At 38.8% G+C, this 17,893-nt stretch overlaps 1 protein-coding gene across 3 annotated transcripts in view; it reads left to right on the forward strand.

Moving 5' to 3' along the window:
- Window positions 1–17,893, forward strand: part of PHKA2 (phosphorylase kinase regulatory subunit alpha 2) — a 35,097-nt gene that overhangs the window by 10,744 nt on the left and 6,460 nt on the right. For all 3 annotated transcript variants that reach the window (XM_072329491.1, XM_072329484.1, XM_072329498.1), the window contains exons 13-27: window positions 616–694; window positions 2,091–2,225; window positions 3,775–3,884; window positions 6,779–6,923; window positions 7,358–7,436; window positions 8,793–8,956; window positions 9,546–9,719; window positions 10,837–10,925; window positions 12,014–12,147; window positions 13,575–13,731; window positions 14,149–14,228; window positions 14,462–14,540; window positions 14,657–14,786; window positions 16,441–16,542; window positions 17,134–17,252. In XM_072329491.1, coding sequence (XP_072185592.1) covers window positions 616–694; window positions 2,091–2,225; window positions 3,775–3,884; window positions 6,779–6,923; window positions 7,358–7,436; window positions 8,793–8,956; window positions 9,546–9,719; window positions 10,837–10,925; window positions 12,014–12,147; window positions 13,575–13,731; window positions 14,149–14,228; window positions 14,462–14,540; window positions 14,657–14,786; window positions 16,441–16,542; window positions 17,134–17,252 — 1,776 coding nt within the window. The remainder of the gene's footprint in view (window positions 1–615; window positions 695–2,090; window positions 2,226–3,774; window positions 3,885–6,778; window positions 6,924–7,357; window positions 7,437–8,792; window positions 8,957–9,545; window positions 9,720–10,836; window positions 10,926–12,013; window positions 12,148–13,574; window positions 13,732–14,148; window positions 14,229–14,461; window positions 14,541–14,656; window positions 14,787–16,440; window positions 16,543–17,133; window positions 17,253–17,893) is intronic.

Here is a 17,893-nt window from a genome sequence, read left to right on the forward strand (position 1 = left end):
TCAGTGTGTTTTCTAATAAAAACTGTGGAGGGGTGACTCTGAGCTTTCAGGAGCTTACTCGTGTATTTTGTATGTCATGAGTAACATACCATCTGTATATTATATTCTGCTAAATTGTCTGTTTCTCATCAAGGTCAGTAAGTTGCCAGATGGGATAGATGTGTTCAAGAAATACAAAGTCCAGACTGACTTGACTGTTCCAGAACTAGGATTCTGCAATTTCAGCTCCACTGGGTTGCACCTTATTCTGCAGCATAAGATGCTGACAGAGTTGTCAGTATTAGCTATGGACTTGGAAATGAACAACTGAGTATCCCTGAGGAACTACAGAAAAATCACTGGCCTGGCAACGTTGCATCACTTGATGCAACTCTAAAATAGAAAATATGGTTATGCAGATTGTGTCAGTCTTGTGTCTTGTTGTTCCAAGAAGTATTACAGCCACTATAATATAGATTTTATTGAATGTACTTAGTGGGTGGGATGGGGAAACCAGACGCTAATCCAGCTTTCCAGATAAAATATGAAAATTGGTTAAGAAATCTTCATCAAAAGCCTTTTACTTAATTTTTGTTTGTCTCCTTTCTCTTTTATTTCTTTTTTATTTTTTTCTAGGGATTTCTGGCTGCAGGTGAAATTGATCCTTTAAACAGAAGATTTTCCACTGGATTTAAACCTGATGTTGTGGTACAAGGTTAGGGATCTTTTAACATTCCGAGTAAACTGGACTATGTGAGGGTGAAGTCCCTGTTCAAGGGAATGAAGAAGGACATATTTTAAAATGATACTGATCTTTGCATGGCACATGGATGCTTTGGTGATACTGTGAGAAAGTGTTTGTTTGTCAAGCTGCTTTTCTTCTAGAAGGAAAGATCAGCTTTAACAAACCTGTTTAAAAAAAACAGTATGATCTTAAGACTGGTCAGAGACTGGAAAGTGACAGGCTTAATCTTTTATTGAAAAGGAAGGTCATGATGGATAATAGCAGAAAGAGGAGGACTGACAGGAAACCATTCAGTTCAGTTAGGATTTTGTGCAGGCCCTTTTCAGAGGAGCCAAGAAAGCAAGGGATGGGGCAGATCTCTCTGTCTACAGAGGTGAGGAGTGAGCTAGACAGCAGAGGGCAGCCAGATTTACAGCTGTCTTTTGGATGCTTCAGGGTGTGTCTACTGCTTTGCAGGAGCAGCCAAAACTACATACTTAAGTTGAGGGCAAACACCAACTAATTGGGCATAAAAGCTTTCCTAGCGCCTGTGTCATTCTGGAAAAGTAACCAGCTCATTTAGCAGAAGCAGCCTTCATCAGTGGTATTGCAAGCCGAGCAAAAGCTTGTTTATCTCCCGTTGTTGTCATAGCAGTGACATTTTGCTGCTCTAAGATGCGTGATTTCCCTTAGATGCATAAATACATGCTTATTTTTAGCATTCTTTGACTGCTATTTATAATGCAGTGACTATGAATTATCAGTGCCAAACCAATAAGCCAGCTCACAATGGGCAAAACCTCATACAGGACAAGTTGTAAAATCAGGCCTTGGACTGTAAATTCCTCCAACCTGGAGAATTTTTTTTCCCCTGTTTCTTCCATGTTATGATCTTTAGACATTTATTGTCATAATCCTAACACATTTGTTCACCACTGACCTACCTGTAATAATTTGATGTGATGTATTATAACAGTGTATACTATAATATATTTTCAAGTAAGGTTTCCCCTTGTTTTGTGGGGGAAAAGCCCCATCTCCTGAAAGTGACTGCACAGTCCAAACCGTATGAAATTGGAGAGAAGTGATATCTAACTTTCAAATTAGCTATGCTTTGAGCAGGAGGTTGGACTAGAGACCTTGTGAGGTCCCTTCAAACTTGAGCTACCATACAATCCAGAATGGAAAAGAATGACAGTATGTATGGAGGAGTAGAGAGCCGAAAGCTCTCTGACATCCTGTTACATCTCATGAAGGTGTAAAGAAAGAAGTAAAGACTTTGTGCATTTTTAGACAGCTAAACAACAGCTGGGAGGTGACAGTAAAGGCAGTCAGTTATAATGAATAACTTTGGCTCTTACTGGTGTTTTTATTTTCTGTTATGCAGTAACTGTTCTGGCAGAAACCAATCAAATTAAGAATCTTTTGCAAGACCATGGAATCAATGTTCAGAGCATTGCTGATATCCATCCGCTGAGAGTGCAGCCAGCTCGCATCCTAAGTAATCTCTACACCATGCTAGGTAGGTATTTAAATATCTCTACTGCCATACTGGGTATTTTTACATTTCTTACATGCTGCCTCAATTTCTTTGATTTAAAAACAAATGAACTGAGAAGAAATAAAACCCATTACTCAAAATTAGAGCACCTGTCTTAAAAACTGACATCTTATTCTGCAGGAGCTACTTCTAAAGAGAACAAATCTTTAGGCTGTCAGGTTCTTGCTTTTGTTCCAATTCTGAGCCAAATGGAGCTGACAGAAGCTCTCTGTCTGTAAATCCAGAAGCCTTTAAGGCTTTTATAGCCCCACGACTTTAAATAAATTTCCAGTATCTCAGCAGTGGCCCTAGAGGCCTGTGGTCCCTCTGAGCCTGCCAGTTTGTTTAAGTAAATGCACAAAAACTCCAGCTTCTTTTAGTTAGCTTGAAAATCTGATAAACCTTCAGCTCTTCTGGTAATACTTGCTGGAATGAAAGGGGTCTTGGTGAAAATTTGTTGCCTGCATTCCTAATTGAACTTTTATAACTTCAAGCAGGCCACAAATTCATGACTCAAATCTGTTGCTGTTACTAGAAAGTAAAACTGAGATGGAGTGGATCAGCATTGGTAGATATTTTTGCAGTATGGACAAGGAAAGATATCTGTATCATGCTTCTCCATCAGTCTTGAGCATGTTTCTGTGGTAATGTACTTTATGGATAACGTGGAAGATAGTTTACATTTTTGTTTGTTTTTCTATGTTACGTGGTTGTTTTTTTGTTTTGTTTTTTTACAGATAGGAAGAGGGCCTTCAAGTAAGTGTTAGAAATGAAGACTGATATGTAAAGAAGGGAACTTGCATATTCTGTTTTGGGAAAATAATTTGTTTTCTTATTACAAGGAACTTCTAATACATTTAGCATTTACAGGGTTTTGCTGGTGCTTGCAGTTATTCTGTAGAAGTTTGAAACAGCTTTCTTTCACTAATGGGGCGAGTAGGACAACTTGACACAAAGATGTACTGTTTTCAACAGTGACTTCTTTGGTAATGTTCACAAGGATTTCTTTTCAGACATTTAGTTGCTGGGCTTGTGTTCCTTGTCAGATGGAATCAGGTCAGCTCCTGGATGTTGGAGTGAATGCTGCAGTGCAGAACATTAGCTAATAAGCCTCCAGTGAGTACAGTGGGGCTTACTAGCCCCATGAAAGGAATCAAAATTTCTTGTTCAGCATTTTACAGTCAAGAATGTTAAGGCTCTATAATGAAAACACTGCAGTTTGTTACTTGTTGATGATCTGTTTTTTGAAAAGGCATACTTGTAATTTTCGGTTGTGAAGCTTTGGGTGCTGAGCAATGAATGTGATTAGAATACTTAATTCCATAGTCAATGAAGCCAAACTTTTTAATTAGGCTTTTGAAGTACCCTGGCTACTATATTGATGGTTGCTACAAAACACACCACTCTGTGGCGTCTCACTCTTATCTATCTATTGACTTGCTGAAACGAATGAAATAGGTCTCCATATCTAAGATGGTTGTTGTGGAAAACCGGAGAGGAGGTGTTAGATGATGGTTTTTTTTCTTGTCAGGTCGGAATGAGAAGATGAAATTAAGCGGACGGCCACACCGACACATTGGAGTTCTGGGTACCTCTAAGCTGTATGTGATAAGAAACCAAATATTTGCTTTTACCCCTCAGGTGAGCACCTAAATCTGGCAGGGAAATCCCTGTGTGCTTAATGGCTAATCATTAGGGAAGCACTTTGCTTTTGTGTGGTATCATTCCACTTTAGATAGAGCAGGGCTGATAAAGCAAATGTACTTTGCTTTGTGTTTTTACTTCTTTTAAGAGCTTTGGATGACCAGAGTATTAGGACTACTGATAAATCTTTCTTCTATCATACAGCATCTAGTTTATTTGGCTTTTGTCTTAGATTTGTTCCCAATCCCTTCCTGAACCAACATTCTAAAGAAATGGTTTAAAAATAGGTCTTTTTCTTTCTACGGATTTCTTAGATGGAAAATGTACATTCACTTAAGTATGCTAAGTACTATAATCACCAAGACACTAAGGTTTAATCTTTCTGTTGTTGAAAGGATCACTGATGCTGAGAAAAGGACATTCTATCTTTGTTTTCTGCTTAGTGTGTTTTTCATTGTGGCTGGAAGTTTAGATCCTCCCAGAATTAGTGGCTCTTTTCATACATATAATGAAATACTGCACGCTTCTTGTAGCCTTACTGTAGTAGTTACTACTAAAAGGCCAGTAGGTCATCTACTTCAACCATGTGCAAATGGGACAGGATAAAGAATGCTCACGCATTTGATTGAAGACGTTTGATTAATGTTGTCTTCAAATTGCAGTGAAAGAGATTCAGTGAATTCTGTAGACATGGCTTCTGCAGTGCTGCGTGTCCAAATTTAATCATATTTTTTGCAAGTAATGTTCCTTCTTGTTCTGTCAGCTGATTGCAGCAGGCTTTATAAGATACTTTATATGTAGGAAGATTGGGATTGTGTTGTGTTCTACCACGCCAGTATCCACTTTTGCAAAGTTCCTCAGAGATGTTATTTAAAACCAAACAAACAAACAAAAAACCAAACAAACAAACCCAAACAGATCTTTATCTAGATTTTGTTATATCTGTATTTGAAAATGGCATTTATCTTTGAATCAGGAACATGCTTATTCCATATTAGACTAAAACCTCCATAGAAGTTTTCTGTTGTACTTTTCAATCAGATATTACATTCTCCCCCTTTTTCTCTTTTGATGAAGTTGAATTTATGTTTAATTTCACTTTCCTGAGGTTAGTAATTAACTCAGCTCTGTTGAAGTTAAGTAATGTCCACAGATTCTGTGGTTTTGTAATTTGTACTTCATCCAATTCTCTAGTGAAAACATTAGTAAGGAACAAGGCAGAGGCTGCTGCTATTTAGATACCATCTCAGCCTGAGAAAATGGTTAGTATCTACTATTTGAGAGCAGTTTTTGAAGCAGTTCAGCCTTTTCAGATGCTTTTCTTCAGCTCACTAGTGTGAAAAGCTTTGCAGAAGTCAGGATATGTCTGCCACTTCCTTGAGTATGCAGTCTTGTTGCCCTGAAAGAATGAAGTTAGACTGGTTTGCTGAGTTTGGTTTTGATCTGACTATGTGGCCAACTTGCTTTATCAGATGCAATTCTTTTGACAATGGACTTGTATGGTCTACATTGTTCTGGCCTTCCTTTCTAAATACAAGCATTATATTTGGTTCCCTCTGGATTTCTAGACTTGTCCTCTCTGAGTTCTCAAACCTAAATACTAGTGGTTCAGAAAGTATTTTGGCTGCTTCCTTAAGTTGTTTTAATTAGTTTTTTTATACTTTGCCAGCTTGAATTTGCATGATATTTAACATTTTCTTCCCAACCCCACGCTGAACTCCTGTCGCTATTCTAAAAGCAGTATTACAGATCACAGAGTCACAGATGACCCGGGTTGGAAGGGACCTCAAGGATCATGAAGTTCCAACCCCCTTGCCTGGCAGGGCCACCAAACTTCCAGATTTACTAGATCAGGTTGCCCAGGGCCCCATCCAACCTGGCCTTGAACACCTCCAAGGACGGGGCATCCACAACCTCCCTGGGCAGCCTGTTCCAGGACCTCACCACTCTCCTAGTAAAGAACTTCTCCCTAACGTCCAACCTAAATCTACCCTCTTTCAACTTAAATCCATTTTCCCTTGTCCTGAATCATAATTTACTACTTTTCATCTCTCAGTAAAGGGGGCACTGAATAATTTAGTTTATCTGTTTTTTTTCTCTTCCTATCCTCTTCATCTCTTCATTGAAAGATCTGCAGGTTCTGTGTTTTCCAGTTACTTCTGACGTGTTTACAGAGTGTTTTCTCCTTGTCCATAATGTGTCTTACCAGTCGATGGATGTTTTACATTCCAGCCTTCTTCCTCTTCCACCCTTCACTAGTGCTTGTGTGCTTTTAACATTCATTGTGGCTGAGTTGACAAGTTTTCATTGTTTTTTCCAGCTTTTTAAAATTTCCATTTCTGGTGATATAGTCTTAATAGTCTCTCTTGTGGCTCTTGGCCTTCCTTTATAGTGAAGATGCCACCTTTTACCACTATACATCGAATGTACCTTTTTTTTCCATAGCAGATGTTCCTTTTCTGCTTGTCTTTCAGTGTTTCTAAGAGACATTTGCTAGTTCCTGGTCCTTAGCATGCACTCAACCCTGTTTATTGTTTGTATTGCTGCTGTTGGTTTTTCCTTCCATATTCAGGCTACTTTAGTCTTTCAGATAATAGATTACTGTATCTTACCACTGGGAAAATTCTCCCTCATGGGGGTTATCATCTACTTCCTGTTTGTACAGCTTACTTTTTTCACTGTAAGCCTATAAATGTAAGAAAATACACTTTCTGAAGACACATTAATCTCTTTTTTTCCTAGTGACATGCCTTGTTAGGTTAATTCACATAAGCTGTGCTGTGGTCTACAGTAGTTCATGTGGCTTTTGTTAATGATTTAAGAGAAGACATGGGAAAAAATTACAGAGAGTACTAACAACCACTTATATGCTGTATTTCTCTATTCTCTAGTTTACTGACCAGCATCACTTCTATCTGGCTCTAGACAATCAGATGATTGTGGAGATGCTCAAGATAGAGCTGGCTTACCTCACTTCTTGTTGGAGGATGACAGGGAGACCAACTCTGACGTTTCCCATCACCCACACAATGCTTGGTAAAGTTGATTTTTCTCTATTTCAAGCACAGTAGATTGTTGTGGAGGAGTAAGATGTGGGTAGGTTTGAGAGGAGACAGATGGTGTGACTGTTTTTAACATCAGAGTTTTAACATCAAAAGTTCAGTTTAACTTTTTCAAGTCTGCTGAACTTTGATGACAGAGTAATACTTCATTTTGTTTTATTCCTCCTTAATATCCCTGCATCTTCTCATTATCTCCATGCTGATTTTGTCCAAATAAATTTGATAGTAGTCCTTTTGGAACTTGTCATGAGTGGAAGGGCTTGGAGTTGATTTGATTTTGTTCTGAGGTGTTTTTTTTAATAGACTAGTATTGATAACGCTTGCAGGGTCTGTTTTAACTTTGGTATTTGATGAGGTTATTTAAGAATGTGTTGGTAAGATTCAAACTCTTCCATTGTTCTTTTTCAGTTGATGATGGTACTGACATTCATCCGGCAGTTCTTGCCACCATACGAAAATTAGAGGATGGTTATTTTGGTGGTGCAAGGTAATGCTGTAACTCTTAAATGGTTCTATGATGGTTTTTTTAAATTAAATCATACACAAGTCTCACATTTTAATTTGTGGTAGTGATAGATCTTGTGCTGGAGCTCTACGTAGAGAGCAGTTTCAGCTTAAATTGTTATGTGGCAGTCAGATGATAGTCAGACCTGAGATGCAATGGGAAGGATTAATCTCCGTGGAGATGTAACACCTCTGATTGCCATTAATAGATGGTGAAAAGGCAAAGGCATTTAATGCCTTTATTTTATTTTATTTTATTTTATTTTATTTTATTTTATTTTATTTTATTTTATTTTATTTTATTTTATTTTATTTTATTTTATTTTATTTTATTTTATTTTATTTTATTTTATTTTATTTTTTCCTCTCTTTTTTTGCTTCAGTTTCCAGTGTAAACTGAAGGCCTTGGGTTGCCTTGTCCTGCAAGTTGGAGGATCATGACTTGGGGAGCAATGACTTTCCATTTGTTGACACCAAAGTTTAAGGAACTAGTCGTATGAGTTGAGTGCTTGAAGTCTATTGGGCCTGGTGGGACTCAAGTCTGAGTACCAAGGGAGTTAGTGGATGTTATAGCAGGACCCCTCTTAGCTCTCTGCCAAAGTTCATGGGAGTCTGTGGTTTTCTTGGATTTTAGCAGGACATCTAATACTGTTCCCCTCAGTATCCTTCTTGACAGATTGTCTAACTGTGAGGTGAACAGGTTCACATCATGCTGGGTGATAAACTGGCTGAGTGGTAGAGCTGAAAGGGCTGTAGTGAATAGGGCTGCATCTGGATGGTGGCCAGACCCCCAGGGCTCTAGTCTATGGACAGTCCTGTCAACATTTTTATTGGTGATCTGGTTGCAGGAGTTGAGTGCATCCATAGCAAGTTTGCTGATAATACATAACTGGGAGATTCTGTTGATTCTTTGGAGGCATCTAAATGCTCTAATCAGTGATCTGTTCTATTTAGACTCTCTGTGAGGGATTTAGATAGATTAGAAGTTTGGCTTGAAATTTAATGTGGAAAAAAATGCTAAATTCTACTGTTGAGACAGAGTAATGTCAGATAGTTACAGACTGGGAGCTGAGTGTCTGGAGAACATTCCTGCAGAGAGGAATCTGAGGCTGTTGTGAGTGTTACCATAACACAGTTGAGTGAAGTTAGTAGATAGAGCTGTACTCAGCAGGATCTGCAACTATTTTTTTGCATTGATTTTCTCCACATTGCTTATTTACTTCTTCATAGTTATGAAAGGTAGATTTGACTGCTAGGTCTCATAGATTTTGGAGCTGTTGAAAGCTCGGTGTCAAAATGGTGTTAGCTTCTTCCCTCTGGCATACTTTTCTGTTTGCAGGGTGAAGATAGGCAAGCTGTCAGAATTTCTTACCACATCTTTTCATACACATCTGAGCTTTCTGGATCCAGACTGTGATATAAAACTGTTTGATGACTCTCATGAAGGCCGTTGTAGCCCTGACAGTGAATATGGAGGCTATCCAGCAGATTTCTGTGAAAAAGGTAGTAGTTTTTTCACTTTATTTTTTTCTCTCTGTCATATTCTGTCAGTAGAGTCTGGTGTTGACCTACACTACAAAATCTAATATATATGTAGTTGATAGCTATTTAGGTTACTTATACATCAGCCTGAGGATGGTACGTGCATGATTTAGTTTGGAGGAGTTATTGTGAACTGTTCCTACATTCTTGGTGTGGCATTGACCAGTAACTGCTGTGGTAAAGCTGAGTCTGAGAACCAGCAGGTGGGAGGCGTGTAGAAGATGCCACAGGGAGTAGAGAGTGTGAGGAGTCACAGACAAATCCATGCACAAGAGCTGATCTTTGGTCTACCAAAAAGAGAAAAATTCTTTCGATCTCTTTCGAAGGGAAAAGCAGTTTCTAAACGTAACTGTTTAAAAACTATCAAAAATTGTTTACATTTTTCTTTCCATTTTGTTCAGCTTAAAAGTCTCTTGCTTATTCTTACATTTTTGTGTGCTCTTCTCTATAAACAAGAACAGAGTGATGTGTGTGGAAAAAAAGCAAGCACTGGTATTTTATAGGTTTTCTTACATTTAATACTCCTTTTCTTTTATGTTTGTCTCACTAGAAAGCCAGGATGAGTTGGATCAGTATATAAATGATATCCTGCAGAGTACTGCACTGAAGTCATATCTGCCTCCAACTTCAAAGACTGCTCATCAACCACTTGTGTTCAGTGCAAATCATTCCACGCAAGAGATATTGTCAATAATGGCCAAGGCAAAGGGTCTGGAGATTCCAGGTATTTCTCACTGTTATTTGCCATGGGTGCTAAGAGGGATAAGTTCAATTATTTTCAAATTCTATTATTTGAAGAAAGATAGTAACACAAGTGTGCTGTAGCTGTCAAGAAGTAAGTCTGAAGTTGTTGCTGTAGTTTCCACATTGTCCCACATCATGGTGTAAGTATAAATAACCTGCAGTGAATCAAAGTTAGTGTTATGGAAACTAGCTGACTGGATAGAATTTTAGAACATGAGTCAGTTAATTCTTTTCTCTTCTTTTTTTTTTTTTTTTTAATCTTCATACAAAGGCAGGCAAATAATGTAATTTCTTAATCCAATGAAGTTGTAGTGAAATGAAGTGTTTCAGTGGCATGAAACATCAGTATGCACATGTAAGCTCTAAATCTATGAGAACAAATGGAGTTGAGAGATAAGGTAGTTTTCCTAATAGTGCTGCATTAAACTGATTGGAGGACTTTCACCCGAACAATGCTCTGACTGAATTTGTAAGTAGATTCCAACAACCACAGTGTTTTACATGTAGATATGTAGTATCCGGTATCCCGGTTAAGAGAAGGCTTCTCTTAACTTCAGTGGATATTAATAAATCTTCAAACTTTAGTCTTTTCTCCTGTCTTTCATATGCTGCAGAGTCATGTGATCTTCTGTTAAATTTGACATATGAAGATAACAAAGCATCAGCCTGCATTCACACTTATCACTTTAATTACAGCATTTTTTTCAATTAGACCATTTTCTCCATATGTTAGACACGTTTTCGCGTGTTTACTGCAGAAACATCTGAAATACTTGTCAGGATCAGGTCATTCATTTATAGGACACCTGAGGCATGGACTGCCATAAGAGGTATCAGTTCAGCATGTTGTGCCTCAGCCTTTGATGAGCTAATTTCAAAAGCTCTTGGAGCAAGTCTGCAGGAAGGAAAAATTCAAAGTGTGAACTTGTCTCCTGAGTTCCACACACAACATCTTGGAAGCGTTGCCCAAGTTAACTTGACATTCAGGGGTATTTCTGTTGTCTTTTGTGGTACAGTTGCTTCATGCTGGTGTTTTTGCTTTTTGGCATTACAGCTACAGGCATTTTTTAAGTGTTGTCATTGGCTTTGATTTCCAGCCGTTTCTATGTCTCTTCCAACTAAAGTTCTGAACACACACCGGAAATCTTTGAATCTTGTTGATATTCCCCTTTCCCTTGAGACAAAGGTAAACTGTGGGATTCTTTTATTATGTTTGTGTTTTTAGGGCTTAGTATTTTGAGTCCTTCTGATTTCCAGCCAAACCTTATGCTAGTTCTCGTTCTGTTGCCTTGACAGCAAAGCCATCTGCCTGGGGCAGTGGGTAGGGGGTGGTTGTTATTTTTTTGCTGGGAGGTATTTTTTGATAAATAAATATTATTAAATTATATATATATGCAAGAAAAAATAATATGCTTATTTTTAATGTCAAAGGGCTACATCATCATGTTTGGTCTTAATGCACAAAGAGAAAGATAGGATGTTCCTTTAAAACTGTTGTCCAATAAGCAGTACTTGTATTAATTTTTGGCCAGAAGAGTAGCATACGAAAGGACAGATATCATACAGCACAAGCTAAGTCCCACAGTAAAGCACAGAGAGCAAGGCTGAGCTGGGTATTCTGTCCTAGTATGTGTGACTGTCTGCTGAGGGTGGTGACATGAAGTTGTATCCAACCTGCTAGAAGATTCTGTTCTGTAGGTATTGTCCACAGAGGCGGTATTTCAGGACCATACAATCAGATGAATAGCTTGTTAAATAAAACTTGTTCTCATTTAAGGACTCACTGCAGTGTTGCATCACCTGACTAGTTTACATGCTTGTTCCAAATCACTGGAAAATTTATGATGGCACCATCTGCATAAGTAAAGCATCACACTTATACAGTGAGACAGGGCTTAAAAAAAATGACCTCTAAATGTTTTCAATGAAAAAGTGGTACCTTTCTGCTTTTTTTCATTGCAAGTAGCATCATATGACAAGAAAAGTATACAAATAATTTTGTTTACTTCTATGAGAACTTTTTTTTGTCCAAAGTAGCTTTCCTGGTTGATTGAACCAAATCTAGAGACTGAAAGTCTATTCTGGGTGCTGTGTTTCTGGGGATCAGACTTATTTTCATGTCTGCAGTAGTCCAGGAAAAACTACATGATGTGTGTATATTTCAAGCGCAGAGTTGTGTTTCATGTCTGTTGTATTCTTTAGTGGGGAGCTACAAATTGAATCTGCTGCTTCTGTCAAGGTCTGTTATTGATTTTCATCCCTCTTTGTTATCAGGACCATGAAAAGGTTTTGAACTTAGCTAAAGATGCTCATGGTGATTTGGATTGCAGGAAGCTTGTTGAACAGCTGAAGGAATGCCCAACGCTCCACGATCAGGCAGATATCTTATATATCTTGCATATACTAAAGTGAGTTATCTGAGTATAGACTTCAGCCTCTTAAGTTTGGTCACAGCTATTTGATTGTTGTGCAACAGGTTGTCACTGTTCAAGGCTGTGTTTTCAGGGGAGAGGTTAAAATGTTTTGTGCTTTAACAGAAGCATTTTCAATTAGCTTGACTACATAAATGATTTGCATTCAAAATACATCTGTGTAAATTTCACTGTTGATTGACACACAGTTTTGCCAACGTGGAAGAGGAGGGATACTTCATTTTGTCATTTTCTAACTAAAGCACAGATGCAGTTTTAATGAGTACTCATTATTTTTTCCTCTAATCCTTCTATGCTTAAGCGCATAGTTGACTAAAACATGGTGTTCTTCAAAATGTTTCCAGAAACAGCTCAAGCTGCTGGGGTTAGTTAAAAAGAACTGCTAATTAAATGGATTTGAGCAAAATTCAAACACAGATTAGTGGAATCATCTTCCAGAGTGTGCTAACTGGCCATTTTTTTCCTTATACTGTTGGAATCTGGTAAAAATTGGTTTAGGTTGTAAAGGCATGTGTTTATTGATCACAACTGATTGTCTTCCTTATTGCTACAGAGCTGTATTATTGTCTTTCTCATGAGAGGGCCTCTTCTTTGATCTTTTTATTTTCCTATTCCTATTTCCTAAATATTTAGTAGCCTCTCTTAAAAAGTAAAGGAGATCCTGACTGCATGTAACATCCTTTGTTTACTTTCTGGAACTGTTTCACTGCTGGAGTCCCTGTTGGGCTTTGGTGAACTCTGTCCCTCTAACAGGAGCTGAAGGATCATCATGTGCTGCTTGGAACCACTGTCAACTAGAAGCAACTTTTTGCATCATACAGTGAATTTCAAACTGGAAAAGGAATGGAAAACTCCATTGATTCCATCAGTGATGACACAAGCAGTGTGGAAGTCTAGTTAGTAGCTAAGAATGAGGCAGGGTGAAAAACTCATAAAGGTCCCTGAAGTGTCTGAAAAAAAATGGGTACTGTCTTTATCAGTACTGAAATAAAGTGCTAAATTTTACTCCTAAAGAGCAACATATGGAGCATCCTTCCATTCTTCCCAGCTTCTTCCTAGTGCTCAACTTAAAGCCAAATGGGAAATCCCCTGGATGGTTGCTTTGTAGTCACAGGCTTACTGCCAAGTGAGGTTATATGAGAGGTTAATATGGGAGTTGCTGTTACCAGGAGGTATTTGCCCATGCATAGCTGATCTCTGGTGAAGGGCACCATGTCCCATTCATTTCACCCGAATGACTGCCACACAAATTCATCGATTCAGTCAAAGTCTGGTTGCTCGTTGTGTGTTAAGGCTAAGCAATGTAGCATTGTTTTCTACTTTCTCTTTCTGTATCTTCCTCAAAGACCCTTTAGAAGTGTACCTTTTTGATCTAATGGAAATGATCTTCTGTTTTTCTGCAGAGGCCCTGATTGGGATACGCAGCTGAATGGACAATATGGTGTCACTGTTCATTGCCTGCTCAATGAGCTCTACAGAAAGGCAGGCCTCAATCAAGAGTGGGGCTTAATCCGTTATATTTCTGGTATACTTAAAAAGAGAGTGGAAGTCCTGGCAGAGGTATGAGATAGAAATAGTGCTGGTTCATATTCCTGCCTGAAAACAGAACTACTTATGTGAGGCACAAGTGTCAGTGAGGCTTGTGTTTGCACTCTTCTGGCCTTATTTCACAACAAACCCAGTGCAGCATTTGTTAGTAAACACTGTTTGCTTTTCTGATCTAAAAATCTTATTACAACCTCTTTCATCTGTACTGAGGAGTGTGCTAAGAGAGACTCTTAAACTCTTCTAGTCCTGTTAACCTCAGGGGGTATTTGGCAACTGGTTAACAACATTCTTCTGGATCTGCATATCTAGTAATCAGTAGAAGTGCACTTAGAAATTGCTAAATAAATACTTCATTTTCTGGAGTTAAAAGCTGTGTCACTGTTGCATGTCTCACAAAAATATCTCTTGCTTTCTGTTGTGTTGCGATAGGCATGCACAGACCTCCTGTCACACCACAAGCAGCTTACAGTGGGGCTGCCACCAGAACCCCGCGAGAAAATCATTACCACGTAAGTTGGACTTTCGTCTCGGTTGTAGAAGCAGATTGCCTTTCATCTTCCTGCTGGTACCGTTCTGCTGCCCTTACCTGGTTTTGTTTTTCAAATTCAGAAAGAATTGCAGCCACCAAGGCAGAAAAGCCTGCGGTGCAAAGATGTTTCTGGGTGACATGATTCTAGCACGTGTTCAAGTACTTGACAGCAAGTGCTGGACTTACTGCTAACTGTAGTTTGCCTTCTTACAGCCCTCTGCCACCCGAAGAGCTCACAGATCTTATTTATGAAGCTAGTGGCCAAGACATCAGTATTGCTGTCCTAACACAGGTACGGAGCATGTGAAAAAAATGGTTCTTTAAGCTGGTCCCAGTGTTTTCTTCTGAGATTGGGAAAGCTAGGATGACCCACGCTGAATGAGAGCTGTTCTTAATTTGTCCTTACAGGAAATAATTATGTACCTGGCAATGTATGTCCGATCGCAGCCTAGTCTTTTCATGGAGATGCTCAGGCTCCGCATTGGTCTGATAATTCAGGTGATGGCCACTGAGCTGGCTCGGAGTCTGAAATGCTCAGGTAAGAATAGTTGTATTGTGAGAGATGCTTCTGGCTTTGTTTCTGCTTCCCGTCAGTCACTGATCTTTCATTTGTGTTAAGTTCTTTTGTAAACTTCTTCATTTACATACGCGGTTAAAAAATGAAAATAATTTCTCTGTTTGGCTTAATGAAGGATTCCTGCCTCCCTGCACTCTGTCAGTCTGAAGTAGATGTTACGTGCTTAAACACCCTGACTTTCAGTGCTTGAGGTGCAGATCATGAAATTGCGTGTGTATGTATTTAGGGACTAATTGCAATGAGAATCAGGACACTTGGTATCTGTAGAATATTTGGGCCTTGATTATTCAGCTTTCTTGTGGGTTTTATTCAGCACATGTTCTGTCCTATGGCTCATCCTTCTCCCTTGGAATGTACATGGTTGAAAAATATTTGCTATTTAGATTTCAGTTAGTGATATGTTATCTTTACTTATACCAGGAGGTCAGTAAAAAATACGTACCTTATAAGACTCCCAGATGTTGCATATGCACTGCAAAAAAGCAAAATTAAGAAACTAACAAGTTGTACAGGATGAAAATGCTGTGTGTAGAGAGGAGAAATCACAGCTGAGGTGGTATCTGAAAAACCACTGAAGAATTTTCCACATCAGAGGAATTCAAATTGGTCAGAGGTCAAGAAGAAACAGTCATCAGAAGTGATCGAGTTAGTGTGTATGTGTAGTAATGTGTAGTATGTGAATGTGTAGTCTCAAATGCTGATGCTTTGGAGTATGATTTTTGTGGCTCATTGTTGTTCCTAATGTATTAGCACACCCCAAGGGTTGGAGGAAGACCCAACAGAAGCTTATTTTACACAGGCCTCACAAGGGACATCACTGATGTCTTTGAGCAAACTCAATGGCTGCCTACCTCTGGGGAAATGTTTGTCCTTTAGGAGAAGTTGGTAAATGGAGCCACGTTATTTTCTGGGTTAATTCTCTTTCTCCATGAGGAACATTCTGACAGCCCTGTTTCCTCCAGAGCTGAAGCTGAATACCAGAAGCTGCTACATTCACAGTTCAAAGCCTCTTTTTCCCATGACCCCTTTTGTTATTTCTTTGTATGCTGCCCTCAGCTTCACTGCTGCCTTTTCCATGTTCTCCTATGGGAAACTCGTCTGTGCACCCCTGTGCCCATGTGTATGTATGTGCTTTTTCTCATGCTCAGAAGCATCATCCTTTAATTAGATAAAACACCACAAGCCTGCCATTTGAATGCAGTTCCTTATGGAAAAAAGTCTCTGTGATTTAGATCTAAGTGAGATCTGCTTGTGGGAGATGGCTGTAGTGCTTTTTCAAGTGCTCTGCTCTGTGAAGGAGCACCTGCTTTCTCATCACCACCTTTAGTGAGATTTCCCACAAGCTGCGATGGGCTGCCCAGTAGTGCAAACATCATCATCTCCATTCAGTGCTGTTTAGTCTCAAAATGTATTTTCTTTGAAATGACTCTACACATTAATTTTTTTTTCTAAGGGAAGCATTATCTACAAAAGTAAATGTGGTGGAGTTTCATTCAGTCAGCAGTTTAGTTAGGAAAGCCATCCATAAAGCATCCTATAGTTGTGGTTTTTATTTCTGTGTGTGGGGCTTTGTTTTGTTTTGTTTTTAATCTTACTTGTTTGTTCTGTTGTTTAGGTGAAGAAGCTTCAGAGAGTTTGATGAATCTGAGCCCTTTTGATATGAAAAATCTCCTACACCATATTCTCAGTGGAAAAGAGTTTGGTGTGGAAAGAAGCTGTAAGTTATCCGTTTGGGTATATGTTAAATGGGAACTGTAAATATAGAGTTAGATTGTCTGCTATGTAGGAACCTCCCATCCATGCATGTGAAATGGAAGTACAGGTAATTTATTGAACAGATATATTGCATATATCTGCTGTGGGATAACAAAACACATATAAGGGAGACTGTCCTACACAGGAGTAAGGTTGTATCAAGGTGAACTTTAAAATGAAGAAATTTAATGTGACCAGAAGGAAGACTGTGAAAAGGATTCATCCATTCTGCCTTCCAGGAGTGTGTCTGTGATCCCCAGTATTTCCAGCAGACGCTTTAGCTCTGTCTTAAGTCCTCACAGGCTTCGTGCAACTCCGATGTCTTTTGAAGCTATGACTGTTCTGTGTCTTGGAAGGTCAAGCCCAAACATCCAACTGTGGCTCTCTGCCTCTGAATTGATGCAATCAGGTTTAAATTACTGATGTAATTTGAAAGCATGCTGTCAAAAAAAAAAGCACTGAACATTTGTGAAAGGATATGCTTTTATCTGTAACTTCTAGGCACAGTTTTATCTCTTCCTACTAGTACAATTTGTCCATTTGCTTCTTTTAGTGCGACGTATGGATTCTTCTTCATCTAGCCCAGCAATTTCTATTCATGAAATGGGGCATTCTGGAGCAACAAAAACAGAAAGAAGTGGTATTACTAAATTGAAGAGCGAAATGAAGCAGGTGAGGGTTTTCTGTCAGTGCTTATCAGAAAATGTAGCTGTTCTGCAATGGTGTTTTATCAGAGTTTTGTTTTCCTTTCAGGAAGTTGTTTTTAATGCCAAATAAATACACACTTGGTAAATGAGAGAAATTTATGATCACCCTCTGGCTTAAAACTAATAGAAGGCAGGAAGGAGATGCTACTTCCATAAATGTAGCCCCTTCTTTGTTCCTGTTTCATGTACTTTTGACTGGAACTTGAGCAAAGTCTTTGCATTTATGGCATCAACTTTAAAACAATTTTCTGTCATCTTTAGCTAAAGAAACAGCAGCTGCACAAAGATTTCACACAGGTGGTTTTCATTCCTGTACCCGGCACAAGTTTTTAATGTAATCTATGTGCCTTCTGAAAAGGTACGCCTGGAAAAGTAATCTAAGTTCAGTATTCTCAATTGCGCAGCAAGTGAGCATCATGAGAGAAATGGTAGAAGACACAAAGTGTTCTGGATGAGTGTGGCTGATGGTTTCATTGCAGCTGATTTTCATTTCTCTTTTTTTGAGTGTTGCTATCAGTCGTTTGCTTTTGCTCTGGATAAATGGGAGGGTGGTGATCAGGTAAAAGATACTGGTAGGAAAAAAGTGTTTTATATTGGAGACATACT

This window comes from Excalfactoria chinensis, chromosome 1 (genome assembly GCF_039878825.1).
Source record: "Excalfactoria chinensis isolate bCotChi1 chromosome 1, bCotChi1.hap2, whole genome shotgun sequence".
Lineage (NCBI taxonomy): Eukaryota > Metazoa > Chordata > Aves > Galliformes > Phasianidae > Excalfactoria > Excalfactoria chinensis.